This window comes from Mytilus galloprovincialis, chromosome 13 (assembly GCF_965363235.1).
Source record: "Mytilus galloprovincialis chromosome 13, xbMytGall1.hap1.1, whole genome shotgun sequence".
Lineage (NCBI taxonomy): Eukaryota > Metazoa > Mollusca > Bivalvia > Mytilida > Mytilidae > Mytilus > Mytilus galloprovincialis.
This window is the reverse complement of record NC_134850.1, coordinates 38451753-38470991: the sequence shown is the minus strand read 5'-3', so window position 1 is coordinate 38470991 and position 19239 is coordinate 38451753. Positions and strand designations below refer to the sequence as shown.

The 19239-nt window shown below is 30.0% G+C and overlaps 2 protein-coding genes across 2 annotated transcripts; both read right to left on the bottom strand.

Annotated features, from left to right (window-relative positions):
* Positions 1–1496: 1496 nt before the first annotated feature.
* Positions 1497–6850, bottom strand: LOC143056408 (forkhead box protein D5-B-like). The gene is made up of 2 exons (XM_076229498.1): positions 5789–6850; positions 1497–1732 (listed from the first exon to the last, which is right to left on the bottom strand). Exons 1-2 carry the CDS (start codon positions 6790–6792, stop codon positions 1729–1731), a joined length of 1008 nt encoding a protein of 335 aa, XP_076085613.1. The 5' UTR covers positions 6793–6850; the 3' UTR covers positions 1497–1728.
* A 6224-nt stretch (positions 6851–13074) lies between these two features.
* Positions 13075–19179, bottom strand: LOC143056949 (uncharacterized). Its single transcript, XM_076230162.1, has 4 exons — positions 19034–19179; positions 17250–17346; positions 14930–15064; positions 13075–13518 (listed from the first exon to the last, which is right to left on the bottom strand). The coding sequence occupies exons 1-4, from the start codon at positions 19088–19090 to the stop codon at positions 13097–13099; spliced, it is 711 nt and encodes a 236-aa protein (XP_076086277.1). The 5' UTR covers positions 19091–19179; the 3' UTR covers positions 13075–13096.
* Positions 19180–19239: the final 60 nt, after the last annotated feature.

Below are 19239 nucleotides of genomic sequence, written 5' to 3'. Positions count from 1 at the left end.
CTTTCGTGTATCATCATACATGCATTGTTATTTAACTGTGAATACTTTTTAGATTCGGTACATCGAGTACCCGATTTCGTGCACATACGTAAATATAGTACTATTAAATATACTAGAAACGAAATAATATGTATATCAATTGTACAAAACCATAAGTTAGAAAATAATTCCAAATTGTATGTTGCAGTAGATTCAAATTTTAATTCACGTAGTAATAAAATCTTTACTATTTAGCTAACCGAGAAACACAACAAATATTTTTATTACAATTAATATGAAATTATGCCAAAAAAGTCATGAAAAGTCATTAAAATTTTAGTTGACAATCATAAGACCATCATAAGTCATGTCGCGAGAGGTCTTAAGTTTACGACAAAAGTTATGACAAATCGTAACTTAGGACACTTTCGAAAACATATCTTACGACTATGACATGTCCTAAGACCATCATAAGACATGTCTAAGTCATAAGATACTTTCGAAAACCAGGCCCCTGTATTTACCTGTAATATTCAATGAAAGATTTTTTTTGGCGCAAATGAAATGCCAATTGGCACAAAAGCAAAGCACCGGAGGTGCCTGTACCAAATCAGGAAGAATATGACAGGTGTTTAGGTAAAGATTCAGAGACTTCTACAGAAAATTACCATGTTGTGATAAATAATGGGGAAATTGTTCCAGACTTCGTGAAATTTTTGCCATTTGTTCTTTACCCATATGTTGCTTCTACTAGCTCAACTATCGTATTTTCTACAAATTTTTCCACATTTATCTATTTGTTTCACTATATTCTTTGTGAAATTATGACGGTCCTTGTTAATTTCAACTTCAATTCAAGATGCCATGATATAATTTTGAATACGAAAAAAATGTTTTTGATGTATAAATCATTTTTAAATGGTGCAAAAAAGTAAATGAAGCAGGATTGTTTTATGAGCCGATTAAATGCTTCAAGCTTACTTTCAGTAACTTTGAGCATTTATTAGTAAGAATTAGTTTGTTGTTTATTACTTAGATACAATATACCGCTATTTAGAGACTGAGTTACATGTTTTCCTGTATTTGTGTGTATGATATGTGCTTTTAAGTGCTCTATTTATACTTATCCACTGATCGAGATTAAAAAGGGAGGAGTTGAAATTTTAAAACACGAAATTAACTGTGCCCAAGTTACATATTCATGTATTTGTCCCAAGTCAGGAACCCTGGTTGCAATAGTCGTATAAAATAAATAAATAGGATGTTTTTTTTCAAATGTAATTCGGATGGTTGGTTTGTAATAGCAGATGTTATTGTTTCTGTTATAATATATATAACTTTTATAGACTCTAGACCAGTAAAAGATTGGACTATTGCAGACAATGTCTATTTTGTAAGACACCATATTGCTTTCTTGAAGTCGTTTGGTCATTTTGCCATTTGGTTGCTTTCTCATTGGCATTCATACCCTACATCTCCTTTAATTAATAAATAAAGTAATGACAAACGAGAATAGATATATTGCATGGTAAGAAATTGCCTTTAATCAGAAAAAATAACAATAAATATAATATATTAAAATATGAATAAAATTCTCGATTGTAATTTTCTCTTGTAGGCTCCATAATTTTTAAACTTGTCGTACATCAGTGTTCAGTTTCTGTGTTGGACAATGCTTTTTTTCTGGCACAGAATCGTGACGCAACATTCAGGTATGATACTATATCTCAACCACTGTATGGCAATTATTTACCTATTAATAGAGAAATAAATATATAATTAATAACTCGTGATATACAGATTATTGTAAATGCATTTGTATAATTTTGTTGTAATAGCAATTTCAAGTGCATATCTAAAAGCAAAGTACAGCATAGAATTTTCCTGTATTTTCCCAATTAAGACAAAGAAAGACCCTTTTAAATGTTATATCCGTATTTATTTCTGTACCTTTAAAGATGAAAATATGATTGAAATCTGAATATCTTATTTTCTTTATATGCAACTTTATTCTTCTATTAAAGAATCTTGTACGCGGCTAAAGAAGAAGAAATCCTGTCAGAAAGTACAAAATTTCTTCCCAAGACGATATTGATAGCGTTATTACCCAAGCTCACGTCGCGCGGTTTATTTTTCTTCTATCTGCAAAATACTTTTGGTTTGTGTTTTTAAGTAGCGAAAAACAAAGAATTACATAAAATATTTACGAAATTGGGTAAACTATTGATATATACTTGAATGCGTGTCTGTAGAATCTTAATGATTGTTTAACATACATGTGCAAAATAAACAATTACCTAACTTAAGTAAATAAAGATCGTGTGTCTACATCACACTGCCCTCCTCTCAAGTTCAAGTTTCGTCCCCAGAGAGAAAATAACATGTTTATATTTCACTAACTAGATAAAATAATTAGATATGATTTACCGACTGTTTATAATTATGATGTTATTACTCGGTTTATGTGTGTTATTGTAGAAATAATTAGCCCCTTGAAGAAGGTTATGTAACCTTCTTGTGAAATATTATTTATTTTTATCAAGATGTTTTAGATTTTACAAAGCACTTTAAATTATAAAGCTACTGAAATGCTTGATTTTCAAAGTCGCGCGAATATTTTTTTATTACAACTTCAGGGTTATCGATATATTCTGTTTCATTTTATCATATGTTTCATTTTATTTATCAAAGGTTTTATTTGTATATAAATCATTTACTAATTTAATAATAATAACTATTCTTTATAAATTGATTCATTGCTTAACTTTGCAGACGTTTCATTTGTTATTTAGAAACGTATAATAAATTAAGTAGATACCCTTCTAGGAAAATCAACGGTTAAAACATAAAACCCAGTTTTATAGCCTTATTTGAAAGTGAAAAACAAAAGGTTTGGACCTTATAAATGATAAAAGAAACACTTTATTAATATATCTAAAATTTTGAAACAGCTGTATCTATATAAAAATATTATTCAAAATTACTTTACACAAAATAGAGTAAATTAATATGCATTACTTTGTACAATAATGCATACATTCGTCAACATGTATATTGGTAGCTGTATTTTACAAATATAATCGTTTTCCAAACCTATTTTTACAATAATATAATATAATAATAGAACTTGAAATCGGATTCTATCTTCTGGGGCCTGGTTTTCGAAAGTATCTTATGACTAAGACATGTCTTATGATGGTCTTATGACATGTCATAGTCGTAAGATATGTTTTCGAAAGTGTCCCAAGTTACGATTTGTCATAACTTTTGTCGTAAAATTAAGACCCCTCGCGACACATGACTTATGATTGTCTTATGATTGTCAACTAAAATTTTAATCACTTTTCGTGTATAATTTCATGTTAGTTGCAATACAAATATTTGTCGTGTTTCTCAGTATGCTAAATAGTAAAGATTTTATTTTCTCAACTACTTGAATTAAAATTTGAATCTCCTGCGACATAAAATTTGGAATTCTTTTTTAACTCCTGGTTTTGTATAATGAATATACATATTATTTCGTTCCAAGTATATTTGACAGTTACTGTATTTTATTAATGGTGCACGGGCATTTCGTTAAGCGGGTACTCGATGTATCTAAAGTATTCACAGTTAAATAACAATGCATGTATGATAATACACGAAAGCGAAGTTCAAGATTTATTATATATTACAAACTAAATTTAAACAAATTATCAACTCATATTTCAATTCCTTTTTGCATAAAATTTCATGTTCATTATAATGAAAAAAAATTAAAAAAAAATAATAATTCGTAAATATTTAGAATTGTAATAATTAATATGCTCATACTTTTCATTTTCATTTTTATATTCATCACTTTTTAATCATTATTTAAAATAATAGAAAATAATGTTCCCTTATGACAGTCATAAGAGCATCATAGCTATGACTCTCTTAAGACAGCTTTGATTTAATTCTATGACATATCATATGATAGTCATAAGATGATCATAAAATATGTCCTAAGATGATCATAAAATATGTCCTAAGATATATCTTATGACATATCTTATGATACTTTCGAAAACCAGGCCCCTGTTTCATAAGTTGGAAAAGAAAAACAAAATTGGAATTTCAAGATAGTAACAACGAATACATATATAAAGTTATTTTTAAACAAATAAATGTCAAATTTCAGATTGGCTTAAAAGAAAACATTCACATAGAACCAAAATGTACATGGTATATCATATAGACTTTGGCAAGCTAGGGGTGTGAATTTCAGTTGCAAATCATAATATAGCTTGCTGGGACTTTGAAGACAAAGAAAAATCAAAAGAAATGTTAATAATTTATAAACATGAACTTTGTAGCTTGGTCTTGCTTTTGAAGCAATATATTTTTGCAAATACCATGTGAATAAGACCACAATGGAAACCCATGAAATTATGATTTTTACTTTAAGCAAATTCTGAAAAATTGTACAATTTTATAGATATTTTTATGTTTTTTATCGTTTTTTTAACATCAGGATTTTGAACCGAGTCACATTTTTGAAAATGATTTGATGCCACTGAAACGTAGAAAATATTTTAAAAACTTTTAAATTACACGAAAAAAAGAGAAAACTTTGTCAATGTATAAACCACTATTGTTATTTTTATGATGCATGTGTTTGACTTTTTTTCCTGTTAAAATTTCTAGAATTGCTTTTTATTCAAAATTACAAAATTTCTGCAAAATTTGGAAAGAGGTGGATAAATATTTAAGCCTGACATCTTTGATAAACTTTTCCCCTTGAATTAATTTAACACCAGTGTCATATTCATACAGTCTACTGATATCTTTAAGGCATATTTCTGAACAAGAAACCAAATTGAGATGGCTTAAACTGTAATTTTTGTAGATTTTGGCATTTTTTTTTATATAATTACTGCAAAAAGTACACACACAATATTGGATTTATAAGAAATCGTAACTAAAAATCAATACTTTTTTTTTTACATGTTTACTCTCTTCAATACAGCTTAAACGCTGAATTAAATTTTGTTTGATGAAACAGGTGTAAAATTATTCTAAAATATTAAACGTAAAAAATTTATACTCCTAAAAAATAAAATTTAAAAATGGATTTTACAGTTTTATTTTAACATTGGTAATGTTGAGAGTGAAAGAAAAACGAAGGAAACTGTTCAAATTTCTTTGAATTAAATAACCATTTATTAATTCAGTATTATCTGCATGTATAATAGAAAAGAAAGAAAATTAAAACAAAAAATTTAAATAATATATATCAAATTGTTTATGATATTGTTAAATAATTGACAGAAAATACTGAAGAACTATTAATAATTTATATGTGTATTCAACGTTTACTGATCAAAATATATAATATCAAAACCGTCACTGGAATAAGATAACTACAATATGATTGACTTTTGATTCTCATGTGATGTTTTTTTCAAAACTAAAAGTCTTTATTTCCTATTTGCATTTACTTGTATTATGCATAAAGACAAAAGTATTTTCGGCATACAAAATACACCGAAACCACCTTTGAAAAATTCTCTTGTTTACATATATTAGTTTATTGGTTTTCTAAAAAGGCCTGATATGGTTTGGGTTAGTCTTAAATTTTGCAAATCTATTTTTTTCATTTTTACGATCTCTCGGCGTTTACATGATTTGTCTAAACTTTACATTTGCTACTCCTGTCCCGAAAACCTCTTCATCGTTTTTAGAAGATCAAATACAGTTCCGATCAATAGTTTAGAAAAAACTTTAGTTAGGACTACGTTGAAATAAATTACTATAGATGTATATGTGTATAAATTTTTATACGCACCTCTCGCTCCAGTAGGTATAATGCACCGCCTCTCCTTGTTGTCTGTAAGGAAAGGGAAATGAACTGGAGCCCATCGAACTGTAGTCGTTAAACTGGGGAAATGTTGGTCCAGGATTGTTCATTTGCATGGCTGATTGCATTGCACTATAACTACAGGCCGCTAAACTGGGACCCGGTGGCGGAACACGGGACTGGTTGCAACTGTTATAACTGTTTATTTGTGACATTGGAGATGCAGAATTTGGTGCCAGAGACCACGGCGAATATTGTGAATACTGAGAATACGCTGGCGGTGAAAAATACGGTTTGGTTAAAGAAAATTGGTTGTATGGAGAGCAGTGTCCGTCCACAAATAATGGTTTCGGGAGAGATATCGATGCTCGGTATGGTCGACGCATTCTTCGTCGACGTCGGTAGTTTCCTTTCTCAAACATGTCTTCAAATGCAGGATCTAAAGTCCAATAATTCCCTTTGCGTTCTCCCCCACCTTCTCTTGGGACTTTTACAAAACATTCATTCAGACTTAGATTGTGACGAATACTATTTTGCCATCCTTTCTTATTTTTCTCATAGTAGGGAAATTTCTTCATGATATATTGATAAATTCCACTAAGTGTTAATCTTTTATCATCGCATTCTTTAATTGCCATAGCAATAAGAGCAACATAAGAATATGGTGGTTTGACATCGGGGTCCGAAAATTCCTCAGTTTTTTTCACCGGTTTATTCACAGATTCCTTTGTTTCCTCTTTCTGGTTGTTTTGCTTCTTATCTTCAAAAGTAGATTTATTGTCATTCTGTTTGCTACTATTCTCCATTCTTGCAGCGATTCCACATTTTCCGCTAAATTTAACATGTTCAGGAATTGTAGGTTTCCACATTTTCGAGTCCATAAAGTTTTCACTGAATTGCGATTTCGCAGAGCGGTAAAGTCTTAATTTAAAATCCAAATCTGATTCCGTCAAACTGTCATCTAAATTTTGTTTTATTTTCATGTTTTCCATTTTGTAATATAATATTAGAATTTACCAAACACGCTCGTCATAATGAATGTTTTCAGTAATTAAGTAAATATATATTAGTATATTTATGTTTCGGACACGTGCGCATGGTGATGTCAGTTTCAGATAAAGCACCACCCAAATGTTAGAACTTCGTACCAATCAGAGATAGTTCAAAGCTTCATCTGTCCCTCCCTAATGAGAGTACCATTCACCGAAATGCCAGCCTCTCAAATCAAAATCTCATATTTCATATGAAGTAGAATTTTGACGATGTCGCCTGGTGACAGATATATGAATTGTTTTATTTATTATTTATTTTTACTGTTAAAACAACAGCAAACAACCAAAATGAAAAATGAGGTACAAATGTGTAACTCACTTTCGAAGTAAAATAAATTTGACAAAACACTATTTAACTGATTTGAATATTGTTTGTTCAAAATTTAATCATATTTCTTTAGAAAAAAGGGTACATTGAAAAAGCAAGGACAGAAATAATGAAATTATATTTTTTTTAGATAAACAAATCAATTATCGCCGCTTGCGTTTTTGACTGAAAAAAAAAGTTATTCCAAAACAACATTTTCACAATTTTACAAGGACTTTGAGTAGTAATTCGTTTAATTATATTTTTTGTATAATAATAGTATTTTGGTCGTGCGAGGACTGTGGCCAAGATATGAACAACAGATACTGACTGGAGACTGTTTAACTGAATGTACTTGCATCTAAATCAATATTGGAGTTTATTGCTTCGAATATTAACTAACAAAAATCTGAGTTAACTATCTGAATCATTCTTAGACTTTTTATCTGAAATTTATCTATTTGATGCTATGGGGTATTTTTGAAAAATTAATTCTGAGTTGCCATTGTATTTGTGTATTTATATCTTTGTTTGAATGTAAAATATATTGTACCTTAATTGTTTTCAATGATTGAAGGGTCTTACATAGGCTTTGCTTGTTGCTCAATCCAATTCAATTTATTTGAATAAAAATCTGTTCAAACGATTAGATATTTTGCCAGACTAAAACTAACTAAAATTAATGAAAAAATAATGGGTAATACAATATCTTCGTCTCAATCGTTAAACATTTTTTTTGTACAACGGTCTTGCCGTAGTATTTCTAGTCGAAATTTAGGAACTGTCGGTCCTGCGGACAAAAAGTAGTATTTTACTGAGAAAAAAACCCAAAGCAAACTATATAAATCTCCATGCACTACAAGACCCTCCGACGCATTTTTTTTGTGTAATTTTTGTTAAATGTTTATTAAAACTTTAAACTACAAACACCTTAAAACTATATAGGTTATATATGCATAAAACATGTATGATTCACGTTTTATCTAGTAAGAATAAAATAGCTACATTTGAATGGAAAAAAAGAAAGAAAAGGCATCAGTAAAGTTGAATTACTTGAAAGTATAATAAGAAATCCGCAATGGCATAAGTATAGGAGATTATCTGTCGACTTTGTAAAACCACAGTGGCGGATCCAGAACTTTTTGTAAAGGGGGGGGGGACTGCTGACTGACCTAAGATGGGGGTGGGCCTCTCCAGTCACGCTTCAGTGATTCCCTATTTAATCAACCAAATTTTGTACACGAAAAAGGGGGGGGGGGCGCCGACCCCCCTGAATCCGCCTATGAACCATCTATCATCATATATGAATTTTTTTTTTAAATTCAAAACTTTAACAATCTGAGATATGACTTGCTGAGTGGGTTTTATAGCAGTACGATGACAAAAACTATAATTTGTCTTGCAATAGGCCATCTATGGATCCCTAAAAGAGTTCTTGCAAGGGCCCGTTAACGGGCTGAACCCAACATCCTTCTCTATAGGCCTCGGATTTAACGCCCCTCTTCCGTCCTGACGTAGCTGCGTATTTATACATGCCGAACAGCGAAACGGACGTATACTTTTTCAAGGATTTTGAAGACTGACACGACAGAGAAGTCAAGAGTTGATACAATTTATACACTGTCAACCTTTGTGGTTTAGTAGGTTTTTAGAGACATAAATACTGGCGAAATGCAATGGTTAAGCAGTCAACGATGAGTCAAAAGCAATGGTTAAGCAGTCAACGATGACTATTTGACACATTGAAAACATGGTTAAGACAGTTCCTTATGTAGAATTTAAAAGTAACTAAGGCTACAGCATGATACAATTGTTGGGGAGTAATCAATAAGATGGAAAACTGTTCATACAGATCTAATAACGCTTAAATGTGCCAATCCATAATTTAAATTAGATACTAGTATATTCTATATATATTATCCTCCTTTAAATTTCGTTAGCTGGTGAAAATAATGTTCATGCTGATACTAATACAAGAACAGAGAAGTCTATGAAAGAAATGAATTATTTTTCCCAAAATTTCACATCAGCTGTAATTGTCATTATCTTTGAAATAAACATATTTCTCCTCATGAATACAAAAGACAACAATAATCTTTGACATAACTTTTATATTTTTGTAACTCTTCAAAGGAAAAAGTCATTACATTGTATAAATGTGTTGATTGAAAACTTTGAAGTTTAAACAGTGATGACAATACAAAATGTATGCAATGAGAAATTGCTTTATCTTGATGAAATAACAATAGCCAAGGTTCTCTATCCATATTGCTGAAGATGACATAAGAGTTACCTTTATTCCTCAGAGGAACTTTATGGATGAAAAATTTGTAATAAAAAGGCATAAAAATAAGAAAGTTTAATGGTATGACGTTATATCTGAAACATATGTTAATTCAGAAATAAAAAAAAAACGAATTAAAGGTCAAGGTCATGCGTCCTCTGTCGATCAGACATGACTTTTTTTTTAATTAAATCTAAGCACAAAACCCTAATGGAAATGAGGTCAAGGACATACCAGACCAACAATTACATTACAAGGGTGCTTTTGGCCTTACAATTTCTTTAATTAATAAGAAACTGACAAACGCACAAGAACTTAAAATAATGAAGATGAAGTAAAGTTCTTTGTGAAGGACATGCAAAATTTTACATTGATTTTGTAAACCCAGGTATAATTACCCCAAAAGACCCCCAGAAAGTTACTTAGAAGGAGTACATAGCCGTGATTATTAAACTACATAATATGGTCATGGTCCAGTGATCTGATCAGAGGAATATGATTGATTGATTGATTATTGTTTGATTAACATATAGTGGCAAATGTTTCATGCATGTCCTGGACGAGACATATTATATATATATGCAATAAATAAGTTCTTCAAGGTAGGGGTCGAAGGATAGGAATAGGGCGAAGGATAGGAATACCTGCACAGCATAATTGACACCCTACTTTGACATCGATTTTACTGTTATTAAGAAGATGACCAAAATAATAACCTTATTGCTATATCCCAATCCATGAGATGACACATGCAAATCCTATATATAAGAACCAGTATAGGTGAAGAAAAAAAAACACATTTTTTTTTATAGAGAAATTTCACAGTACTCATAAATTTTAATCTGTATCCAGTAACTGTCTTAATCGCTATTTTTTCTATTAATGAACTTTCTCATATACTTAATAGGCACTTTTTTTGTTAAACTAATAGGAGAAATAGAGGTCTGGTAATATCGAAATAAAAAAAAAAAAAAAAAAATTTAAATTACATAAGTCACTTAAAGTTCAGCTTATTTGAAATAAAAAAAATATAGGTCACTGATGAGTTAAAAATGATATTTTAATTTTAACGCAAAAAAATGACATTTTTGCAGCAAAGGGTGATAATTAAGAGCTTTTTTTAATGATATAAAAATTTTAAAAGTCATCTGGGTCCAATACAAATCGATTTTTTTGGTTGATTTTGTACCAGTCATAAAGTAACAACTAATTATAGAGTAATCAATAAAATTTGTAATGAAAAGAAAAAAAAAAGTTTAATTTTTTGCTTTTATTTTTGTACCCTCAAGCCTCCTTCAAGTCAAAATAGATTGTCCATCCCATATATTTTACCATATATCAAAGTTATAATTTTAGTTTAATTCTGATGTCATTTGGAAATCTATTTTCTGCACTTACTCCGATTAATATATAAGTATCCATGACTTTGAATGCATGAGAAATTTTCTGCTTCCTAGCAAAACTTGGTGGCCAAGTGGTGAGTGGTCGAGTAGTTGAAATATAATATCACTGTCAACATGGAGGTTGTAAGTTCAAATCCCTCATGTGGCAAGTGGGCCTGACTCCAATCTTAATTTACCAGGATTGTCAGTTTTCCTACTGAAGGTCAGTAGTTTTAAACAGGCACTACAGCTTCTACCACCAATTAAAACTTGCCACAAAATAGCACAATACTGCTGAAAGTGGTGTTAAAATGAAATCGTGCAATAGTGCTGAAAGTGGTGTTAAAAATAAATCAATCAATCAATACTCAAACCACTCAATAATAGCAAGTGCATAACACCAACAAGTGTGCATTCTGAGAAATTTCAGGAACAATGGATGGAAACTTATTGAAATGATTACACAAATAAGTTACTGCTTTTCCTTACTTTCGTGCGTACCTATAATCACTATAATTTAAGATAGATTTGGATTTTGTCCAACACAGCACAAAATGAGCAATATAACGTAGCTTATTAAACTACTCTTTAAATTAATTTTATTTCTTTAAAAGTAAATAATTAAATAACGTTAGTTTGGTATGGATGTTGCTCATTGTTGAATGTCTTGTACAGTAAAATAACTAATAGATACAGGAAGAAGCTTTCTATATAGCATAGGTTCTGCTCATTGTTGAAAGCCTTATGGTGATCTATAGAATGTCATTATCTTCTATTAATTTTTAATCTCTGGTGGGGAGTTTTCTTATTGGCAATCATGCCACATTTTCTTATTTCTACATAAATGAGAAAACTCATAATATCCCTCGAAGTATTGATCTAGAAATCAATACCGATCTCCCTCTCCTTATATGTAATAAATAAGTTTGTTTCAACCTAACTTATTATCCAGAATCACGTTTTTTTTAGTCTATTCCTAGCAAATTTGACTTTAAGTATATGACCTAAATACCATTGTGGATCTTCAGCTTATAATAAATGACCATTAATTCATGTAAGGTTGCAATTCAACATTTTCAGTTCTGATGTTATTATTTGGATAAACCTTTTCAACACTTATTTTAGTCATTTTTCAGTGACCATGACCTCAGGTTTTAGTGTCTTCAAAATCAATAAGTATCAACCTTTCTAAGATATATGATTTACTTATCTTTTCATCCGTGTTTTTACAAAAAAACATCTTTAAAATGAGAGGCTTGCAGAGCTTTTTTAATATTTAAAATATCACTGTCCAAAATGGGAAAATATGGTACATGTATTGCAAAAGTTTTTGTTGGTGGAATTGGTTTCTCTTATAATTTTGAGTTTTCATGTAGACAAACTTTATTTCCCTTTAGCCATGCAATCATATGTGCAAAATGTTATTTTTAAAAGTATGGTCATCAGTTATGATTGCATTATTTTGTGACATCAAAATAGGAAATTCAGAGGAAACCAAGAAAAGGAGTAGGTTCAGCAAGACCCCTTTTTGGCCCTAAAATATATCAGTTTTACAAAATTGTTATAATGTAAACTTTTAGCTATTTATTGGAAAGTAAAATACTTCTGCTACATAAATATGGTCTGTTTTTGACAATACAATGCACATATATCGTGTACTAACATCATTAAGTCGTGGTAAATTACTGAAATCTTCACAAATTTAGCATTTCAGTTAAATTTTAGACGGTTTTCGTCTTAAATGGAAGTGGCCGCATTAGTGTTCATTCTTAATATTTAAATGTAAGTTGTATTTGATGATAATACATAAACATATATAAAGGTTGAGGGTGAACACAGATGTGGCCACTTTCATTTTTTGACAAAAACTATCTGAAAAGTGACATATTATGGCATATTTGATAAATTTGATAAGCTTGATTATGAGCATCTGAAATGACTAAATCAGTTCAAATCTTTCACACAAACTAATTGAATCGACTGAAGTAAGACACTTAAGTTTTAAAAAGTGTACAAAATCTTTCATCAGATAAACCTGAAATTTGAGGCCAAAATGGGCCTTTACCAGACCTAGTCCTTTTACCAAATAATTGAATTTTGACCATTAAAGAACTGAAATCAATTGAACCACACCTTGATTATAAAATAATAATTAACCAGTCCAGGAAGGTATATTAAATCTGTATAAGAATTACAGAAAACATGGTCTTCACGAAACAAAAACTGGAAAATAAATACAATAATATATATGCATTGTCAATAACACTTTATTCATGGTGGAATATCAAAGTTAAACTGAAAATTGTTATCAGACTTTTGCATTACAAATTTATTCACATGATTAAGGTTACTGTCTTCCTTTTCAACACATTTAGCAGGCTCCTTATCTGAAGGGTCATGTGACAGACATGTGACTTCAATGTTTACTTTATCACCATTACATACTGCCTTGTCTTGTGTATTAATAGTTTCACATGATGAAGGTTGTGTAAACCCAAATTTAAAACCACCAGGTTCCCCTTGTGTATTGTCTGACATTAGCCTTGTTGTATCCACCTGAGATTTCTCATCATTCACTTTTATTGAAGCCATCATTGTCACATACGATTCATTAGCTTTCTTCAATGACTTTTTGTAGAAAACCGATTTATTAGATTCTGTTGATACTGGTGTGACCTTTAACTTCTTCATTTCTGTAAAACAGAACACAAGAAATATTTTAAGTTAAAATTGAAATTTTATATGTGAAAATGATTATTAGTGAAAACATATAAAAAATTTACATACTATTGATGCATGAGTAGTTTCAACTGCATCCTTTCCATAACATTTATTTGTAATAAGCTAAGAATATTTTTTTCTGACTTTCACAGACCATGCAGACCTTGGTTTGATTATTTGAACTAAATACTTTGATATACAAATAAGTAGATGTGGTATCATTGTCAAAGAGACAACTATCCACCAGAGTTCAATTGAAGTGGATGTTAACAATTTAAAATTACAAGCAACTTTATGGACTTCAACATCGAGAAAAACTCATAATATATTGTCCCCTATAAAAGACATGCATTCTCTTAGTATTGGCAATTGAATGAAAGTTTAGTCCTTCTTAAAATATATATATATACTGTAAATTCAAAAATTATTGCATGCAGTTATTATTTCGATTTTGTCATTTTAAACTGAAAGGCGATTTGAATTTTTACAATTTTGAGAAAAATCCTGTATAAGTCACATAAAATATTTCAAAATGTGAGTTTAAATTATCGCGTTTACAACTCTGTAGCATTTCTCGCAATAATTTCTGAATTAACAGTATATAAATTGCTTAAAGGGAGATTACTCTGCTTTTTTTTTTCATAAATTTTATATTACACAAAGTTCTGTGATAGTCAAAACGAAATTTCTTACACAGATATGTTAAATGTATTAATGCTAATATTTCATTGATTTATATATATATAAGTAAAATAGAAAAAGTATCTTAATAAAGTTTAAAATATCTCTTATTTGAATGCATTTGTGAAATATTATACAATTACTGTCTTTTGATGCAGAAAATATGTGATTTTTATAGTGACTTTTTCATTCCACATATGAATATGCTGTTTCAATCAAATTCCAATTCATACAGAAAAGCTATAAATATAGAATAATTGTTTTTATCTTGAATAAGGGTTGTCTATCAGTATTTACAAAAGTTATTTGCCACTGGACATATAGATAAATTGAGTAGTCTGGTAAGAGTTTTAACCTTTCTGATTAAAAAATGATACCGAATTTCAATGTCTATAAATTCTATTTTTTGTTTGCAACACTACCTACTGTACCCATTAAATGAATGGATGGAGAGTTTTTGTAAAACACGGAGTCAGTTCAAGTTTATACAGGTTGAAGTTCAGCTATTTAGAACACTTTTGGCAACAGAAAACAGATGAAGAGAATCTAACACAAACTAGCTATAGGCATGAAAATGTGTGCTCTCCATTTTTTTTTGTTAACTGTTTAATTTCTTTATCACAGTGCTAATTCTGAAAGGATATTGAAAAATATTTGTTTACTTCCACATATTTTTAAAAAAATAATATTTTCATCATTTACTTGTTGCATTCTTCCTTTCTTCCTCTTTAATTTTCTGTCTGTAGTCACCAAATGTATTTCTCATGGCTTGTCTTTTCTTCACTAAAGGTGACTTGTCACTTCTCAGGATCTTTAAAACCTTTATTGCTTCTGCCGCTAAAAAGATAAATGTATAAGAATGAAAATACTTTTCAAAGTGATAAGATCTTCAAATTGGAACTGCAAAGTCAATTTTCTACATTCAAGAGACTGAAGACTCTCCTGTTATATTTTGTTTTCAAGATGGAACAAATAAATTCTTAACATGCTACAGAATGATTTCTGAAAGGATAATAATACAATAATTAATGACATGCAAAACATATCTCAGTGATCAACATTAAAAGGGAAGAGTTGTCAACTCTAAAATGATATATTTAACTCTTCTGTATACTAATGTGTCTGTCCTAAGTCAGAAACCTTATCAGCGTCTTTTGTCATCACTTAATGTTACCTGCCAATATTGTTCAAGACTGCAGTGTATTGATCTTTTTTGGTTCTTTATTTTGGAGGATTAATGTCTAATTGATATAAATCACAAAATTTCTATTATATATAAAATAAAACAGCTGTGAAAAATGCAATGTTGGAATTCTCGAAAAGATAAGATTTCAGTGCTTTCTATTGAAAATAATTCTTACTATATAAATCCTTGTATTATTGTATATATTTATTTCTCTGGTGAAATAAGGCAAAAAGGCAAGGCCACACTTAAAAAAAATATTTTGGTTTGCCCAAATCCTACCCAAAGGTAAAGACAGTAGGTAGGCTTTTTCTTTTCTTTTTTACGGCAAAGAGAAATTGGTGTGTCAGATGTTATTTAATCTTCATGCATATCTGATTAAAAAAACTTGTTCACATTAGGACAATAAAAGATTTTGAATAGGCAACTATTTTCTGGTTAGGAAGGGTTAGGGCAAACAAATCTATTCTTTTTAATAGCCCCATTAAAATTAATTATATCTATAAAAAATATGTAAATTTGTAAGATTTTGAATTTCTTATCAGATTTAAATATTCTGATTATCTCCCCTTATGATTTTCATGTACAGTACAAGTAATTTCTTTTACAAACAATCAAATTCTCAAGTCTTGGGAGGTCAAACATGCCTCAAATATTTTTTCTGGTTTGCTTAGTATTTTTTAATAAGAGTTCAACCTTTTACCTTAAGAACTAAACAAAGAAGTCTACTTTGCACAGATGTTAAATAGCTGTGAAAGGCATTCAAAAATTACTCCCTGTAGCCATGTAAATAGACATTATTTTTTTTAAATAAACAGAAACATGATATTATCATTGTCCATCATTTTACACTTTTTTGAATGTTAAGACAACTATAAGAATTAAACAATTAAACCCTCATTATAAAAGAACAAAAATTTACTTAGTAAATAAAAGCATGATAAAATTCTAGATATGTCTGTATTTAATGCAGACTCACAGATGTACATACATGTATTTACAGTTGTTACAATTTATCTCACATAAGAATCCACATGTATTGTAACCTATGTGTAACCACAATTTGCTCTGTGTGCAAATTGAATTGAAAACAAACAGAACTGTTAATCCTATTGTAATGAATTTCAAGATGATTTAATTATCAGAACTCAAGAATTAGTAAAAAAGAAATTAAATAAAATTTCATAATAAAAAACAAATGTCTAATGGATTTTACAATACCATCAAAATAACCTACATGTTTCAGTAATTTTTTTTTTATTATATATTTTCTATCCCAAATTTATATATGTTGTACGTGTTACAGCCCCATAAGCTGCAGAAAATAATACAGATACAAATATCTGAGGGTAAATTATTCAAAACATGTGGTGAATTTTTATTTTTAAATTCCAATAGGGACCACATACATGTATGACATTATTACATTATTGTAGTAATTAAACCAAATGACATAGATCTATCTTTAAACATTTGTGAAAGAAACTGTTTAGGAAGATAAACAAAGAAAATATTGTAGGATATAAGCTTTTACATGTACATGTATTTAAAAAATGTTTAATTACTGCAATAATGTTTTGTACTATTAACTTAGACCACACTTAAAAATATAATGGTTTGTCCAAACTCTACCCAAAGGTGGAAACAGGTAGGTAGGCATTTTCTTTTTTTTTTTCTTTCGAAAAAGAGAAATTAAAGTGTCAAATGTTTTTTAGTCTCCATGCTTATCCAATAAAAAAACCCTTTTTCACATCAGACCAATAAAAGATTTGGAGTAGGCAGCTATTTTTTGGGGGTAGGTAGGTTTTTTTATGGCCTTATTTTAACATGTACATGTACCTTGTCTGGAGTCTGGTTTCTGGTTGCATAATCCAAGCTCTAGTTGTCTGATACACCAGGACAACTCTATATCAAACTCATTGGCTGCATTTGTATCCTGCAAATCAAATCCGAGTTATTTCTCTTGAATTGTGTAAATCACTGATGTAAATATTTTTTTCTAAATCTTACTTGATTTATGCTTTTCAACATTTATCAAGACAAGCTTTAAGTTATTTATTGTTTTGAGAATAGTAATGGAAAATAATGAGTCAACCATTTTGGTTGATGGGTGGGAAGGTTTTAATTAAACACAATCTTAAAAGGTGACCACCCTAATGGGACTGATACACTATCATGATGTTCTAACAGGTGGTTGGGTTTTACCTCGGGGGGGCCACTTCAAACTTTTTTTGGTAGGGGTGAGCAGCTGAGACATCAAGTGCCCCACCCTTTTCATATATTTTGTTAATCAAAAATATATACCTTGTCATATATTAATTAACAAAAAACAGACCTATAGATATATTTCAATATTTTTCCCGCTCATCATCACGTCCTTGTTAAGAAGCAAAATAGTCGCAATAATATCACCTTCTTTTCCAATAAATTTGTCACATCTTAAACACTTTTTTCTTATTGCCCATTTTACATCTTTCATTATGAAGATATTTCAATTCCAAAATACAATACATATAAAAGACGTTTGGTCAGATCATCTATGGTCAGATAACTGTAATATCACCCCAGAGTGTAACACCTTCATTGATTTTAACATGTTTAAATATTAATTAAAAACTGATAAAAAAGTTCATTGCCGTTCCCTCCTAGTAAAGGACGCTGTCACAATGGAATTTCTTTAAATAATTGTTATCATGTTTTATGTATACAAACCCTTGAATGTTAACTAGGTGCAAATGTCAAAATAGTTAGATTTATTGCATCTATCACTGGCATCAGTGGAAATACAACATCAGAGTTTAATTGGTTTGACAAATAACTGATGCATTTACGACTGTGGTTTAACCGCATCAAGAATAAATACGGACATCTGATTAGTTTCAGATACTTATGATATAATCAAGCAAGTGATAATATCAACCTATTGATATATATTTAATCTGAATTTCTCACCCTTTTCATATATCATAGAGCATGAAAAAGTGACCTATTCCAGCGGCTCATCCCTACCACTAATTATATAGGAAGTGGCCCCCCCGAGGGTTTTACAGAATGAGGTTAGGTTTTAATCTTGTCTATTACTATAAAGTAGCATTAGCTTCATGGATTTGTTTGTGGGATTCAGTAATATTGGCCACGTTGAATTGTGGTTGGTCTATTGGATTAAGTAACATTGGTTGTGTTAATTGGTCTTTGGAAATATCTTTGGACAGTTGTACCTGTCAACAATTCCACATGCTGAATAAGCCTGTCCAAGGTCAAGAGCGTATTAATCAGTGGTTGTCATTTGTTGCTGTGTTACATATATGTTTTCATTCATTATTTTGTTCATGCATAAGGCCGTTAGTTTTTTTAGTTTTAATACATGTGTCATTTTTAGGCCTTATATCATGTATATAGATCTGACTATGCAGTATGGGTTGAATGGCTTTTGCTCATTGTTGAAGGCTGTAGAGGAGATGTTGTTGTTAATTTCTGTATCATTTGGTCTATTGTGGAGAGTTGTTTTAAAATGCACACATAGTGCAAGTCCAAAATCAAAGTGAAAAAGGGGGAGGTGTTCTCTCTGTATATTTCAATACCAATCAATTAAAAATCATGTCATTAGAACTAATATAGCATACATCGTTTGTTGGTTGATTATTTGCATTATCATTTGCTTGTCTTTTCTTTGGTGGCATTTTCTGTTTTCTCTGCTATTTTCTTTTCCAGTTTTTGTGTGGAGTTGAGTAATAATAAAACCTATGTCGGTTAGTGACTTGAAATATTACGGAATGTTTATTTTCTTCGAAAATATAGTCAACACAAACGTTTGGAAGTATGGAACAAT